Genomic DNA, 17930 nt, shown 5'->3' with positions numbered 1-17930 from the left:
CTGCATCACACTGGCCCTAGAAATGCCTTTAGCATGAGGAGCGTTGTGCATACAAACAGTACTTCAGGCTAAAGAATAAATATGCCATAAGCTGGACATGTTTTTGGCATATGAGTAAATTTAATCCAATTACGGCAGAGGTGATGAGGTCAAGCTGACTCTCAGCAAAGAATCACCAGCATGACAGTCCTCTGAACAAGACACTGCAGCTCGCTGGACTGACTGAGAGAGCTGACACACTGTAGTGAAATTTAGCAATGCTCAACTCATTATAACAAAGATAAGTGCCAAGAAGCTGCTTTGTACCAGCAAGCAGAAGAGGAAAGGGATTCAGCAAGAACACACTTTGTAAAGCACGCTGTAATCCTAAGCACTTAATTGCCTTTGGCAAGAGCTGCATCCCGTTGCTCTCTCAGAAGTCGTTTTATCTGCAACTCGATGCTCACAGCTACAGCAATGAATGGAGTGGGGGAGGAGGAGGAACTGAGAAAATAGTGAGAGAACTACATCTATCAGTCCTTGGTGAACTACCCAAGCAAAAATACATAAGATACCAATATGTTCAAAGCTTAATCTACGCATCTATGACTCTGGAGAACTCCCATAGCAGCAAATCAAGAACATCTTGCATCCAGGCTGACTAATCACCTAGAGAATAGGGAAAAATTGTTGTGTAGTTAGACACCTGTATTTAGATTTAGTGTTTATGTAGGAGTGGCCTTGTTTTTAGACATTCCAAATGAATCCCTGTATGTCAAAGCAAACTTGCAAATAGTCAAAATTTGTTTCTTTTTATAATGCAGCATTCACAAATATTTTACAATATATTAACCTCAGCTCATTGTTCCCCCATAAATAGAAGACTTGAAGGTAAACAATGCACAGAACCTCTTTAATTAAATACTGAGTTTGGGGGAGGAGTTTCTGCAGACCCTTTTAAATTTTAAAGCCTGCCAACTGGATGAACAAAAGGTAGATTAGGCTCACATGATAAATCCCAGTAAACCTGAAAAGCCTTTGTTAATAAGTCACTAAAGGATTTTTTTTCCTTAGGTTTTCTCCTCACCAGAAGAGAGAGTTAAGATTATTTTAGTGTGTTTAGTTTCCATCAGCATTAAAGGGGTATATGCTTCATGGAGCTCTAATCTCCTCATTTGTATAGAGCTCAATTCTCCTTTCATTCCTCCTGAAGTACTGTTTCTAGCTTTTATATAGGGAGCAGCTGCTGAAACTCGGGAGGAAAAAAAAAACATTTATGAAATTAGTTGACTCCCAGGAAAATTAAAGTGGTATTCTAATCAGCTTTCTGTTCCCAGTCCTTTAACAGCAGCAACAACAGAGACTCAGGGGCATTTTCACCTCATTTTGGTATTTCTTTCATGTAGGAGGTTCCAATGATCCTTTCAAGTTTCCATTCATAAGTTAGTGTTCAGTAGCTTGTTCACAGAGCCAAATGACATGTTAGCTCGGCAATTTGAACACATTTCTGTTTGAAGAGAAGCTTAATGTAGACATTAGTGGAGAAAAGACCTTGCTATAGCACATTCAACAGACCCATTACAACTGCCCAGGAAAGACCCAGACTTTAACAAAATCCAAACTGTCATCACAGACAATATAGATATTTATCAGAGGGACGGCTTTAAATAAGGAAGTCTAGAGTGCATCCCGCCTGGATCTATCTGGTTTCACCAATGAATCCTCTTCAACACTGTAAAGCACCATAATCATGTCTCTTCTCTGTCACGCAGTGCTAAAGTCTGAAAAGCACGTGTAATCCTAATGTACATCATGGCAGTGTTTCCATCAGTGAGAGGGATTAGGGCAGCTGTGCAATGCTTGCTAAGATCCCATCTGCAACACTGGATGCCACTGTAGTGATTCAGGCTCAGAAATGGATCGTAAATAGATAAAAAATAAGAAGCAATGTCTGCTGCAGCAGGTGTAGCAACACCTTGCTGGAACGACCAGAGAAAGAACATCCTGCTTTCTGGTTAGAAATGAGTAATATCACCGTAAAAGTCAGCAGAAGATATTAACCAGCCATAGAAGAATTATTACCTTTGTTAACAACCTCCTAACTCATACCTCTGGAGTACAGTTATGGGAAACTATTGAGTAAAGCTCTAAGCAGGGCAAAATCAAATGACTGCAGCATGTTTTAGTATGAATTTGGCATGCCTTTATGAAAGAGATGAAGCTTTTTGCCAAATAGGGATGAAATGGTGCAAAATCTCTTCCAGACTATGTTCAAATCTGAACCCAGCCTCCACAGGGGAGTCAAACAGCCACAGACTGTGGCTCTCAATTCTTCAGAGGTCTAACCAGAACCTTCAGTCGCTTCCCTCCATGGCTGTCCCAAACAGAGATTCTGAGTACATACACTTTCCAGGTTTAGACATCCACAACTTTAAGGCACAGCATTTGGAGCTGCTCTAAACTTTATTTACAACAGCATTTTGTTTTAGGAGGGCTCTGAAAGTAATTTACAACTGTTGGTTTGTAGTTTAATACAGTGTGTTTGGCCTGCATAAGGACATTACTATCAATTTTGATTGACTGTAAAAATAGGACCATTGCCCAGAGAAAGTGCTAAGGATCTTAAAGGAGGAGATAGTTAAAGGAGGAGATAGGCAGAACAGAATAACAGATAAAAAATGTTGAAAAATCACTCTGAAATTTAGCTTAAGCCAAATACAGTATGTAATCATTGCTTATTTCAGACTTAGTAAACTCACTTTCAGCACTACAGAAGCAAACCAAAATTACTTCACTGATTTATTTCCTTCATCCTCCTTTGCACGTAGCAAAGCAACTGAAGTTGCGGAGAGATGCTTGCAACAGCAGAGTATCAGGTTTCTAACTTCCTTTGCAGCAACCTTTTAAGATTTTCCTACAAGACCAATAAAATTGGGTCCGTGATATTGACTAGTGTGAGCCTCCCACTTTTATACCAAGTTCTAGAAGAGATGGATGTTAAAGCAGTCGCTTTCTTTCTGTCCATCTCTCTCTGAGGTTAAATATTATTAACATATCACACACATTGTATATGCTGCTGATCCTGCCGCTTCTCCTACAACTAACAAAATCACTCTAATTACTGTTGAAGTTAAAGCACTTGTCCTGTAGGGCTGCAATGAAAAGTGCTAAGGATGAGTGCAACCTAGATATGGAAACGCATTACAGAGAGCACTGTGTAACAGAACTACAGTGCAGATAGCTGCCATCCTGTCCCATTATGCAAGAATCACATCATGAAGAGCCAGAAAGGCTATGGATACATGACAGGTAAAAATGAACTATTTGTGCCATTTGACAGTCATTAATATATGTTAATTCTGGCTCCTAAACTGCCCTCTTAGAGCCTAGATATTGGAACATCTCAGCAAAGTGAAGTTGCATAGGAATACATATGCCATATTTGGCAAATAATAATGCAAGTTATTGGGAAAAAATAAAGACGTGTGAAGGAAATAGGTGGAGGGAGGTAGTCCCTCAAGTTTGGGATTTAAAATGCAAGAGTAGTAACTTGTTCCCAATAGCTTCACTGATAAAAAAGGTATTTCCAGCTCTCCTGTGAGTAAGGGCATCATTCTGGAAAGTTTCAACAGGGAACACACCTTCTGCATGTCATGCAACTCCTTGCTTATCCTGCAAAGGGCTCAGCACTTGGAAACAGAAGTAGGATGTGTGGTTCAGCTATTTGCATTAATCCTTTCAGCCATTCCCTTTGTAGAGAGCATAACTGTGGATTCAAAACACTTTAGATTCTGCTTCCCAGCTCTGGGGAAGTATCCTCACCGGCTTTCTCTGCAGAAAGCTGGGCTAGGGCTCAAAAGCGTCCTTAAGCTGCAAGGGAAGGGAAGGGAAAGATTCTGCCTGTCTGTCCCTGACCCCCAGCCCCTGCCATGTCACTCCCTCCTGTGGCACAGGGAGCGGTGCCAGCCCAATGTCCAGATGTGCACAGATAGGAAAGAAGATTACATGGCAAAGCATTTATTTTTAAGGCAAAGCAATCCCCAAAAGCACATTGCTCCAACGCGTGAAGGCAGTGCACAGAGGAGTGGTTTTACCTCCCACTCCCCCCCAAGTTAATGATTTTAAGCATTCATCTCCTTCTCTCATCCTTCCATGTTATATTTCAGCAGTGCCAACCAGCCTTTATCCTTTGCCTACACACCGAGTGAGTTGCGTGACACGGCACCAGCTGCTCTGCAAGTAGCATAAGTTTAAAACAACAACACGTTTGGTCTGAGCCACCAGACCTGGATGCTCAGCCGAAGAACTGCTGCGCGTGACTCTAAGCTCGTTTTTGGAAGGCTCTAAATTCAAACACAAGAGTCGTCCTTCTCAGCCTCGCCTAGAAACGCCTGTCCTTAGCAGTCCTTTCCTACCTGCCCACGGAGCAACGCTAGAATTGCAACAAGCCACGAGTAAGAGATGACAAGTACTCCCAAGTACTCACCCCGCGGTCCCCTCGCTCTCGGCTCAGCGCACTCCGGGAGCGGAGCTGGAGGTGAGCGCTTCTCCCCGCCGCAGCCCCGCGGACGCTCCTGTAGGGCACTGTTCGGCAGCGGGTCCGACAAAGCTGCAGGGAACTCCCGCCTCCGACGCTCCAAGCCCGGCATGTGCCCGCAGCCCCGTCTCTGGGCTGGCTGCCTGCAGCCCCGTCCCTCCGGAGCGGCAGGTTCTCCTCCTCCTTCCCCGCCTCCTCCAGCCCCGGGCGGCTTTCGCACCAGGATGCCCGGCACCCCCCTCCTCCCGGTCTTCCCCCAGCGGCACTCTCTTTGCTCCCCACCTGCCGCCGCCGCCGGTGTAAACTCGGAGCTCTCGGAGGAGGGGGGGAAGCGGTGCCCGGCGGCGATACCGGCTGTGGTTCCGCCGTTCCCTTTAACTCTTTCCCTGCCCCGCCGGAGCCCCGGTGGGGAAGCTGTAGAGGGATGAGCATATGGCACGCGTAGGGATCTGCTCTGATGGGTATGAAGGGCTGAATGGGATCTAAGTGGTGTGTTTGCAGGTGCGAGCCTATGGGTATGGATGGAATGTGGAGAGGCTTGTGCAGCCCATCACCCACTGCCCCATCAGTGCAGTGAGGGACTCTGCCTCCCCCACCTCATCCCAGGGCCTGGCTCAGGCTCATGGATCCCTGCCCTGGGATGTCCAGACCTGGGGCAGTGGATTTAGTTTGGTAAACCTGTTAATGTTAATTGCGTTAAGTGCTAAAGTAGTCTAGGAAAAAGAACAGATGAGAGATGGGGACAAACTGAAACCTCTTCCATGCCAAGGTCTTAGAACTGCTGGTTTGTAACAAGAGACCTTGAAAAGGAGGGACTGGAAAATCCAGGAGCACTGAAAACTTGAAGCCTTTTTTATTGTAGTATTTTCAAGGTTTGTTTGTTTGTGTGTGTGTACACATTTAAAAAACCCAGCTTTTCATCTAAAATAGGCTTACAGCCAGGCAGTACAAACCCACAAAGTTGCACATACAAAAAGCCCAGGTTCCAGGGATAAAGCCTCTCCTTTCTGTTTTCTCACGTTCTTCTGGGCTGCCACCACAACGTTGCTAGGCACCATCAGCGTGGTTCCGAACTGCTAAGGCAAGGGAAAGGCACTGTCTGCAGAGTTCTTGCCTCCTCCCCAGGCTCAGAAATGCCTCTAGGGGCAATGAAGCAAACCACAGGCTCTAATTCTTCCTCCCTACTCCATTTCCGCCAACCAGCAGACATCTTGCAGAAAAGTGGACAAGATAAACAAGTCCCAGCAAAGCTGCAATGACAGGAGCTTTGTATTCACAGAGACTTCAGTGTTTTTCATTGTGATTCTGGGGTGATTTTTTTGAGCCAGTAGCAGAGGATGTATGTGTCCTGCAACACGAGCAACAGGCAGAGCAAGATGGTGCTTACTCCTGGTACATCATTGTCTTGCTGGGCACAACCTCTGTAAAGTGAGATCCTCTGCCATAGGAATCTACAAAAAGCCACAGCTGTCCCTGTTGACTCTTCCAGGTAGAATAGAAGCTGAATGAATAAGGAAGAATTGCTGCTGCCTCATCATGAAGAAGCTGTCTGCTGGCACTTATCATTTTCTTACTCCTAGTGCCCTTTACTTGATTATATACTGAGAATATAAGATATTCACCATAATAAAGGCTCTGGAACTCTATTTCCAAGAAGACACTTTTCAAAACTAGATCACTGAAAGGAGACTTAAATAAAAGTGACTTTACTTCCAAAGGTTCTAATTACCCAGTGTACTAACTATACACAGCCAGGCTGCTAGTCCAAGGCTTTTTTTCCTCCTCAGTGTGTGGTGGTGGCATATCTCACACTGAACAGATGTTTCCCTTTAGTGCAATGCAAATGCACACACAAGCCAAATGCACAAACTTCCCTGATCCCTGCTGAAGTACACAACTGCCTACGCTCAGTTCTTCTCCTCTGTGGCAAACAGTAACACAAATGCACAAACTCCAATGACCACACAGTCATGGTTATATGAGCTGCTAAAAAAAAAGGATGCATATTACCAAACCATTATCTTTCTGCAGATAATGACTACTTAGTACTATAAGGAATAAAGAGCACGAACCTCTACTATACCTTTGCAGAACCCTACAGGAACTTGCTTTGACTTCTCCATGTTGCAGCCAACCAAAGTCTGTACTGGCAGCATCTTTTGGGAAAGTTTCCTTTTGAGCATCTTTAAGTGTATGCTCTGAGAAGATGCTGCTCTGCACCACAGTTCTGCCTTTCTCTGCAGACTCTTAGCCTAGGCTTCATGAAAACTCTTTCCTGTAAATGTGCTCATGTCTTACAAGTTGGGAATAGCTGCTTTAGACAATCTTGTAACAGCATCACCACCTCTGCTTTCAATTTAAAATGATTGCTCAGGCTTTAAACACTCACAGAGAACAAGGCCCAATGTTTCCAGTGAACCCACATCTGCCTTCAGCTGGGAGGGAGGAGTAGGAGACTCTTGAATTGGGATGAAAGCCTCTGAGCTCCATAAGGAGAGCAGCCGGTACCCCTGCTGGGTTTTAGGGATTGACTCATTCTCAGCAGAGCTCACATATTTCTGTGTGAGTTTTTTTCCCCTTCCCTTCTGTTATTTTGTTAGCACAAGTTTGATCAGGAAGGGAAAGAGTCGGGTGGCATTTCATCCTACTGGAAAACAGTATGGGATAATACTTGATGTCCAGACACAGCATCTTTGCTGGTGCCTTCAGCTTCACATTGTGCATTCCAGGAGTTACAGAGTGGAAATTCAGCAGAGCCACCTTTATAGGTTCTAATCCTAACTCAGATAATGTTCAGATTCATAATAATGAATGTTCAGATGTGACATTTAGTGAATGCTGCTGGCTAGAATTATCCTGTGCATTCTCAGCTGCCTGAGGTTTTGCCTTGTTTTGTTTTTTAATTGTAAACATTCCTCATGCAGCTGCTCCAAGGACATGTTTAGGAAGCAGCGGCTGGCTGCATTTAAAAGATTTCAACTCATCTTGACCTACATTTAAATTTCTGTAGCTCACAAGCCAGGACTGTAACAACAAAAGCCTCAGAGAGCTTATAGAGCTTCTGTAGGGCAAGGAATAGGAAGTAAATGCAGGATGAAGTTACCCAGCTGAAGTGTTTGGAAAAGTGAGTTACTGAAGCTGAACTGTAGGCTCAGATGATTATCAGGTGAGTAGAGAGCAGAGATAACCTCTCCTTCCTTTTTCCTTTGCCTTCTTCCCAATTCTCATTTGCAATAGTTCTGTAAATTCTTTTAGGATCCTTTCAGCAACTTCAGAAGGGGCCTAAGTACAGTTGCAGCTTTACTCATGCTTCCTTCTCAGTCAAACTTCTGCTTCAGAAATTAAGTATGATGGTTGTTCTTGATACGATCTCTTACCGAGCAGATAAACTGGTGGGACTGAAGACGATGAGGAAGTAACTTTGTTGGGAAGGAACACATTCACCCATTTCCCAAAGCCATTTCTCCCTTTACTCTATTTCTGCAGGGTGGGAGCAACATTTTAAAGAGCAACACAGCTTCTAGTTGCTTGAGATTAAAAGATTATCTTCTAGAAGTGAGTGAAATATCTTCCCAAATCTGCAGGCAGACTCAATTCTCAACCCCCATCCTATTGCTGTACATGTCCCTGTTCATCACAGGGTAGTTGGACCAGGTGACCCTAAAGGTCCCTTCCAACTCCAGTGATTCAGTGATTCTAACCTACTTATGTCTTTGCTGACCACATACATAGAAAGCATTGAGAACCTTTCAGCTCCATGCCACAAATACAGAGACAGAGCAGCTAGGAGGGAGAAAGCCAAGAGGTCAGACCCACCAGGTCAAGCACAATGTAGCACTAACACTGACATACAACATTTAGACCACTGCTGGTTGGCTCAGCTCAGCAGCAGGAAAAACAAATTTGATCTGTCAGCAAAACACCACAAAGGCAGTTTATGCCTATCTGGTAAAATATACGGGTACTCGACCCTTCATGCTTTTCAGTTTGCTAGAAGTCAACAGGGCTGTAAGCATTTGGCCACGGGGGAAAATTACAGATCTGGAAACTAAGCAGATGCTTTAGTGCCTTGTATTTAGAGGTCAGAATAATGCATAAGCAAGGGCATAAAAAAGGAAATGCTGGCAGTTTCACTGATTTCAGTAGAAGCTGAAATGTAAAACTTGTGTTACAAACTGGTAGTTCTGTTCAAATGAGCAGGCCAAACATCTGCAAAGATTCTCCAACATAGTTTTTTAAGCTTCTGGTGGTGGCACAGAAATTCCACTTTCCTGCACCAAAAGCATAAAAACATTAACTACTTCTGACCATTGCTGAATTAAAGCCATTAACACAGGAATACTGGTATTCATGCAAGTCAACAGATGCATGCTGTGGTTGCTGTGTGTCATGAAAAAATGAATTCAGGAACAGGCATTAGCTGAGGCTAGGCTGATGCTATAAATGCATGGATCAATATAATGGCAGTCAATAAGAAGACAGCAATGCCACTTACACGGTTAACTTGGCCCTTTTCTTCACAGAATGGATACAGATTGTGACTGGACATAGCTACGGCTACAGATTACAGCTTCTTTTTCCTGGAGCTCTCAAAAGATCAGCCAAAGTGAATTCAAATTGATGGGAAGGTTCTGAGATGAATTGGAAGCTGGAGAAAAGTCAGCAAGAATGCTCAGTAGTGATTTCTACCAGAGCTGACTTATACTCTGCACAAGTAATGGTCCAGAACCAAAGAGTATCCATTACACAGCTGAGTTAGTGCCCATTCCATACAGAGAATGGCCAAGCTAGCTGCAGAATATAATTTACTGTTATTACAGCCCTCAGTCTCTAATCTCACTTTCTAGCCTAAAGAATGTGGCAAAGTTAATGGCTACATGGCTATAGCATGATTACAGAGAAATACAATATTTTTGACTTTTTTTTCAGATTGCCTAATTTGTGGTAATAAGGTTGCTATTTAACAAAGCTCAGATTAGGTAACTTCAGTAGTTACAGAAGAGTAATACAATATTTGCAAATTAAATGTTTTTATCAGGAAATCCTATTGCAATTATCGTCCAACACCCAAGCAGAAGAAATGCAAGAGGATGTTGGTGTTGTCTGGAAATGCTGCACATCTGACCATGCTCCAGCACGGATTTGGGATTGCCAACTACCCACAGCAGTTCTGTGCAAACAGCTCACCACCACATTTTGGAAGCCAGCCCCAGTTCCACTCTAAATATGCCTAGGCCTCTGGATTTATAGCTAAAGCTCTGCTGTAGAAAACCTGAAGCCTGTGGAGGGGAACACTTCACCCAGGATTTCCCAGACACTTGCAAAATGGCTGTGTCTGCACATCATTCTTACATGGCACGTGTGCCTCCTGATACCATATAGAGATCTAGGGGGAAAGAAACAAGTTGTTTCTTTACTAGTTCCCCTTCCCCTCTTTTTCTCTGAGAAAAGATTTCTTCTTCCTAAACATAACAAGAGAAACCAATCCTGCTATATCAGTGCACTAGCTGAAAGTGTTGTCAGCAAATTCCATCTAGACTGAAAACCTTAAGTCCCTGCGGTGTGTCAGATTTCTGAGACTTAAAGCTAAAAATGAATTTGAAGAGATTAACCAGCTAGGACTTGAAGATAAAGCTGGCTTCTCTGAAAGAAGTGTGTTTTACACAGCGGTAAGTGTACTTGGTTCCTCTTTACACAAAACTCCTTTGCTTCCTTTGAATAAAAGGGTCTTCAATAGAGACTTTTTCTTTTAAAGCTGTGGAAGGGTTCCAGCCTGTCTGTTGCATTGGCTTCAACTTTGTTTTTCTCCAAGGCGAGAGCCATTTAGTTTTCAGTGGCTTCTACATTTTTTTTCTCCTTTTGTAACATGTGCCAGCGAAGTCAAGTGGGTTGTATTAGCTTAGCATTTTTCCAAATGTTCACATCTAGGACCAAAAAAGGGAATATTCAACAAACACAAGCAGGAATATGTTGGAATGTTGATCTTCTGATGCTCATAAGAATTTTCAGTCATAAGGTCTAATTAAATATCCCAAGTTGGATGTGCTTCCAGCGACTGTTACGTCTCCTTGTTATCTGGTCAAATAGTTTTAAGTCAGCTCAAGTGGCTTCTGTGCCAAAGTGATAGTTTTAATGTGAATAACACACACGCAAAGGGACTGCATTAAAATTCACCTAGGTGAGTAACATTCTGGCATCACAACTGTAATCTGAAAACATCAGCCCATCTTTATGTACCAGGGGCTAATTGGCAGTGAAAGAGCTCTGTTGAGGTAATCAAAGGTGTTTTCTTATAGCGGATCCTCCTGATATGAGAAAAAATTTCCTGCATGGTCTAGTATGGGAATTTGGGCTGCCATTGCTGACATTCTTGGATTTCAATGCAATGACTTTAAAGAGGAATAGAAGACAGCACGTAGCATAGTTTTCCAAAAATACTGTACAATGCCATTATTCAGAATAAAGCATTTTTGCCAGGATTAGATAAAGAATACAAGAATAAAACCTAAAGATAACAAATGACTAATTAACCACTTCTTCTGATTAGGAGCAACAGAATTCCAGTAGTACTCAGATAATTGAAGCTGCTTTCTGTTTACTGATAAAATATAAAGCATTCTAGGAGATCATCACTGCCTTAAGAAGCATCTGAACTAAGTAGACAGGGCAGACAAAGGAGCATCATTGTTTCAGAATTAAGGAACTGAGGCGCAGAAGAATTGTCTTGTCTGCAGCAGTCTGTGGTGAGACGGTAATTGAATGCAGATCTCCTTACCACATGCACATCCTGCATCTATATTTCAACTGGTCAGCTGAAGCAGCCTTTCATTACCGCTCTGTCAACATACCAAGAATTACACGAGACCATGAGCATTTTATATTTGCTTCAAATCCACTTCTTTTCCCACCACAGCATTTAAAAGCACGTGGCCAGTGAGCACATAGGCACAAGGAGACTGCAAACCCAGAAAGCAGGTTGGAAGGCCGCACTCCATCTGGAGCCCTGCTTTTCTAAACAAAACCTTCTTAGAAGCATTTGTATGTTACTCACCTATGTATTTTATTCATACACATCTTAACCTGCCTGGGCTGAGGTAGGACAAAAAACTGCAAGAAGCAAATGTGAGGGCCTTGCTTTGCTCACAAGGAAACAAGAGGCCATTTAAAACCTTTGGCACACGGGTGGGGATGCAAGCAGATTTTGGTTACTTGAAATGAGGAATAGCAATAATAAAAAGCAAAGAAATAGAGAATAGTTCAATCCCTCCTTCTCTTCACTTGAATCTAGAACTTGCTTGAACTTACTGTGCAGGACAAGATGTTCAGTCAGCTCAGGGGAAATGTTGCCAACTGGAAAACAGATCTGTGGTTCCTTTGAAACCTGAGGGTGCTGTGTTATGACTTGCTTCCCTCACAGCCTCTGGAGTGATGATCCAGATACAAGTCTTTGTGTAGGGATGCCACAGGACACAGGGTCCCTGTATGGCACTGCGAAGAGCAAAGCAGCCAGCTCCTCTTGGAGCTGAGAACATCAGGACTGCCTGCTCCTCCAAAAGCAATGCAGCTACTCAACAGCAAGTCCCTGCCTGGTTTCTCTAAGCAGACGATTGCAGCTGTGAGGTGGAACTGTTTGATACCTTCCAGCCTTCATTGTGCTGATTTTGAAGACTCAGTGTTGTTGGTGTGCATGGCCATACCCAACTCTTATAAGGCAGACCAGTTTTCTGATCCCAGTGTGTCCCATGGTGGTGACTTCTATAATCCATTCTTGAGCTGAGATTCATTTTTATTATTTTAAAATAGATTTGGAGTACTGCCTGTCTTGAAAGCAATGGAAATTAAAGGGTAATTTGTGCTGACTTACTTAAGATTTGCTCCTTACAATGTACACCCAATCCCTCCTTCCTTTTCTTCCCCAAGCAGGGCTAAGAAACTGCTGGGGTCAGGATGCAACACCAAGCACCACACCTGACAGTTCCTATTCCCATTTCTACACTGACACTGCAGCACAGCGCATAAATTACACAGCCACATCAGCTCTCAATAAGCACACGATTACTCAGTGCACTGTCAGCACCTTACACCTACCTGAGAAGGCGGATCTATAACAGCTAGATCTTTACAACAGACGCTTGCCCAGCGCACCTGGGCAGCTTCCCTTTCAGAACACGGTCCCATACAGAGACATTCCCCATCAGCAACCCCGGGCTCCGCTCACGACCGCACCGCTCCCACGCCGCCCTCTGCCGACTGCTGCGCTGCGCTGCCTCCACGGAGCGCTTTGGGGTAGGGTTAGGTCAGCATCACGCAGGTGAGCTTCGGTTTCATTAGGGATACAACGTGAATTAGCTCAACCCTAAATAAAATAATTCATCGTCTAGACAGCTTCCCAACCAGAGGCTGGCTGACAAAGAGCCAACGAGCACCAGCTAGTGGGAAAATAACAGGGATCAGAGCTTGCTGTGTGACAGTTACTATCATACAGTGAGCAGCTGCAGTTTTAACTGTCATATTTTAAACGTGGCACCTGGGAAACATCTCTCTGGGTTAATGAGGTGCTTGGTGTGTCTGCCAGCCTGGGATAGCAGCAAATACACAGCTGAATACATGCTCCTGGCCACTGAGAGCTCAGAGGAAAGGCTCCTTTCTCTGCTAGAGCAGGGGCAGTGCTCTGGAAAGTATAGTCATACAATCATTTCAGTTGGAAGGGACACCTAAAGGCCATCTGGTCCAGTACCTCTGCAGTGAGCAGGGATGCCTACATCTCAATCAGGTGCTCAGTACCCTGTCCAACCTAACTTCGAGTGTCTCCAGGAATACAAAGTATCCCACACACCCCCTGGGGCAATCTCTTCCCGTGCTTCATTGCTCTTGTTATAAAGAACCTTTCCCTCTTATCCAGTCTAAATTTCCTCTATGCAGGTGGGAAGCTGTTGACTTCCCTCCATATGTTCACCCCTGGGCTGAGCACAGAAAGCCTTCTGTACCCTTGGCTTTTTTCTGCTGAAAATGGAGTGAAACTCAGCAAGGAAGTGACAGCCCAGAGTGCCAAGAAAAAAAAATGCAACTAATTTCCCCTGTTGGTTCCCGTGTTCTCTGCACAGAGTACACCACATCTGTCTGCACTGGCACACCACCGCTCTTCTAACCTGGTGTCACCAGGAGTTACAGCTTCAGTATCTCTTCTGCTCTTTCCTTTCACCCATGTGAGGAAAAGGGTCTGTTGACAAATCATTTGTCTTCTTTGCAGCAGAAAATCTGCAACTAAATGCAAGTGAGAACACATATAGCAAGCACTGTTTGCAGACAGCTTGGCATCTGCACAGATCTGCACCAGCATTGCCAGTCCCAGCCACTGCAGCTGAGCCTAAGTAAACATAAGGACAATGCGATCGCTGTTGTGCTGCAGCATCCTGGGATGTGCTGCTGTTGTTTGGCAGTAGAGCAGACTGATAACTCAGGCATCAGATGAACATGGTTTGCTGCTTAACTGTCTCTTGACCAATTGCAACTTCAGACACTACTTTTGGGAGGTGAGAGATCTGTAAGAGCTCTTGCCTGTATGGGTGCTTTGATCTTGAAGCACACATGCACTGTTGCAGCAGACCTATGGAGCACTCAGCTCACTCTCTTCTCTATCCAGCTGTTACCTTTCACGTACCTTGTAGCAGCTTAATTAACTCATTTACCCCTACTTTTCACATTAACTCGAATCAGACAATAAGCCCAAAAGTCATTAAGGGGATGCAGGCAGATACTAGGATCATAGAACCCTCATTTCCTTAGCAAACTAAGTTAGCATTTTGGATGGTGTCTGGTTCTCATTGCTCACAGTCTAGACAAAGCAGGCACATACAGAGCAGGCAGAATGTAAGAGCTCACATTTATTTTTATCTTTACTCCATTTTCACAGAAAAGAAATTGTAGCTTCACAATAAAAAGAATTTTAAGTGGTCTGGAGGACAGAGAACTGTTACAGAAGGAGTAGATTTCCATTTCTGTGTCTCCAGACTTATTCCAGCATAGGACAACACTGACCCAAATCAGGAGTGTCTACATTTAATTTCCATAAGATGGAAATCCAGTTCACATAACACTGATTTTTAAATCCATTTTGATTTTTAAAAGGGATCCCTAATCTGTCTTTCAGGGCTGAGAAATCAGCCTGCTAAACCAGGTGAAAATCAGAGAAAGGGGAGACTTTGAGGCACACTGTGATGTCATGGCTGAAGGACTCCATCATCAGAAATAAAAGAAGGAACAAAGGTGAATATTACTTTATTAGTGCTCATAAAGCTGGATATGTGGTGAGAAAGGCATAACAAGCTGAATGCTGTGAGTTAATCCATACTCTTTTTTCCACAAGAGCACTGAAGCTAATACATCCTGGCACAAGCCCCAGTAATTACCCTACGCAGGTGCATACATTTGCCGTGCTCGCAGCCAGCTTTGATGCTGCTCCAACATAAGCTGTTAGCAGGGAAGGAAGGCAGCTGTGGGTAGGTATTTTGTACCTGGCACTCATTAAGACATCCAGTGCTGGAGGAGCTGGAATTCAGCTCTGGTGAAAGTGCTTCTGCTACAGAAAACTGACTAACGCTCTGTTATTCCACATAATGATTAACTAAATATTCAAGTCTTTCCAAAACAACACTTTACCTGCTTTTCTTTCTCTCTTTCTCTCTTGCCTCCTTGCATATGTATAAAAATATGCACATGTGTCTGAGTGATTGCGTGTGACTGTCTTCAGCAATGAGGCAGTATTTGGTCCTTCAGCAGGAAGCTGGAGAAAGGCCAGCTGCTGGTTTGCCTTGCTGACCTTCAGCACAGACCAGAATGCCATCACAACACAGATGTCAACTCTGATTATTAATTTCAAAGGCAATTGCTTTGAATGAGTTTCAGGTATTTGAAAATGGATGGCTGTGACAGCTCAAAGGCTGACACAATTTTGGTGAACTGTGGAAATAAGGGACGAGAAAATGAATGTTTTAGCACACAGATTTTCCCAATTTTTCCCTATTTTCAAGCTTTTCCCAAAATTTAAGATATGCACCACCCCCAGCTTGCTTACAGTCCTGGCCTTTTAGTGTCCTCCCATCAAGATGGATTGCTGGAGTGTAGCATCATGTCTACCAGGTAGATGAATACATAAAGACCTCCATTGAGGAAATATTAAAGGTGTGAAATCAGATGAATTATGGCTGTTGTAGTATGTAGTATATGTCAGTATGCTCAGTCAATGCAGGTTGCACAGAGAAGCTGTGATGACCCATCCCTGGAGGTGCTCATGATCAGGTTGGATGAGGCCCTGTGCAGTTTGAGCTAGTGGGGGTAATCAGCCCATGGAGCTCAATCATTTTAAGATCCCTTCCAACTTAAGCTATTGTATGATTCTGTGATTTTATAATAACAAATGAGATCCAGTATTTCTCCCACACTCCATTATCTATTTTTACACATAAAGGTTTACCCCTGTTTCTTGAAAGGTACATTGATAGTTTTATGCAGTGGGTTTGTTGTTGTTTTCAAATCAAGAAGCATTTATTTTACATCTTAATTATTCCTATGTTAGATTATTACTCAGAGTACTTGCTGACTGGCAGCATTTACTTAGCACCCTCATGGTCCCCCTTCCCACACTGAATGAACAGCCTTACTGGCTGCCTGCAAACTCTAGCTAGGGATGCTAAATACCAAAGAGGAATGCACATTCTCATATGTGAATGCAAGATCTCCCAAAGAGTCAATTCCCAAAGCTTTTGTAGGCATTAAAAGTACAGTTCTATTTTTACCTTTTAATGAAAAGGAGAGAGGTTTTCTAATTGTTGGCTTAGTAACAACCAATAAAGACCACAAAATCAACCCCCAAAATAAATGACAGAAACAAAACCTACATCTGCATATTCTGTTGCTAGAGTTTGATACTGAAGTGAAGCTATTTGATCTATTTATATGATATCTTGCTTTTATCCTGGAGCATGAGTTCTTTGGTAGCACATGTCCATCAGGTGAGCTGAAAAATAAAAATCAGTGTAATCAAGACACATCAAAGTTAATTCCTCTCTCCTCTCTCCTCCCTTCTCTCTCTCTCCCCCCCCCCCCCCCCCCCCCCCCCATATGTGCCTGTTGCTCAAGCAACAATTTCAATTCTTTAGTGTGTTTTCATGTAAATGTAATTTGATTTGGGGCACCTATGTGCCAGTTTCCCTGCTTAAAATGGAAATTCTAACAATAATTGCTTACATACCTCGGCCTATTTGTAGTAGGACTACAAGATTGACAGTGTTTTCCTCTGTATGTCTTCCTCATCTTCTGAAACTGTTTTGTTTGCTATCCTGATGCCTCATACCAATATGATTAATCATGTTGACTTCACAGAAAAAGGGCCTTAATTATTCAACAGTAAGCTGGAGACTTCAGCTCAGCTCAGACTCCTGTTCATCAGCATTCAAGTGCTGAAAGATTTGCAACAAATGTTGCAATAAAAGCTTCAACAGTTTTTCCAATGGGATAGGTTCTTTTCTTCTTTCTTTTTAAGATTTCAAAATAATTAGCTAAATGTCCAAAGACCTGAGTATGCAAATTAATTAGCTTAATCATTGAGCTACAGCTTGTAATTAGCTAATCTTGTTAAGACAAATTTAACGGTAGGTTGAAAATAGCAATTAGACTAATAAAAATGCTAAATAGACAACCCTCCCCCCTCAGACATTTTCATTCTGTATTGAAAACTGGTAACTGATGGACTGTTGTTAACATGCCTTTACCTGAGGCTTCAGGTTCTGTAGCTGCTATGGAAAAGCCTGTTTCCATTTCACACATCCTCTTTATGTGAGGCATCAACTTTGTCCAGAACCTATTTGGCTTCAATAAATCTGAATGAAACATCTTAGCATTCCAAACCCTACTAGCCACCCTTTTGGACATTAAGAACTTCCCTAGGTTTGTTATACAGTAAGTGCATACAGAATAAAAACTTGCAGTTCAGAATACACAAGTTGCATAGTGACAGTTTTCTTAAAGTCAGTAAACACTGCAGCTGTGAAGTAGAAGCCAAATTCAACATTAAAAAAATATTTGGAAGGAGCAAAGCTATTCCATTTACCTCTCTGGAGCTGACACTCATAAACAATTGCAGAGGAAATTGGGTAGGGGCTGGAATCTGACCAATGAGGAAAGAGATTTAGTTGCTCAGCAATTTGGATGAGCTCTGCCTAATAGGACAGTCATTAACCATGACTACTTAAATAGTGTTATGTGATGACCATGTAGTGCTTCCTGGAGTCACCGGTTCTCTCTCCACTTCCTGGCCTTGCTAGCAGGCATTAACATTCTGCTTCTCTGTCTTGGAAGATAATGTCACCAGTCCCCAGAATGACCTTTAGAGACTGAGGGGAAATTATCCCATCTC

General features: G+C 43.1%; 1 protein-coding gene across 1 annotated transcript in view; it reads right to left on the bottom strand.

The window, feature by feature from the left end:
* The window catches only part of MYLK (myosin light chain kinase), a 171234-nt gene extending 166529 nt beyond the window's left edge, over positions 1–4705 (bottom strand). The window contains exon 1 of the mRNA XM_015868725.2: positions 4466–4705. Coding sequence (XP_015724211.1) covers positions 4466–4628 — 163 coding nt within the window. The 5' untranslated portion in view covers positions 4629–4705. The remainder of the gene's footprint in view (positions 1–4465) is intronic.
* Between the last annotated feature and the right edge of the window lie 13225 nt (positions 4706–17930).

Source organism: Coturnix japonica, chromosome 7, assembly GCF_001577835.2.
Source record: "Coturnix japonica isolate 7356 chromosome 7, Coturnix japonica 2.1, whole genome shotgun sequence".
Taxonomy (NCBI): Eukaryota; Metazoa; Chordata; class Aves; order Galliformes; family Phasianidae; genus Coturnix; species Coturnix japonica.
Note: the sequence above shows the minus strand (reverse complement) of the source record. Positions and strands in the feature narration are given on the sequence as shown.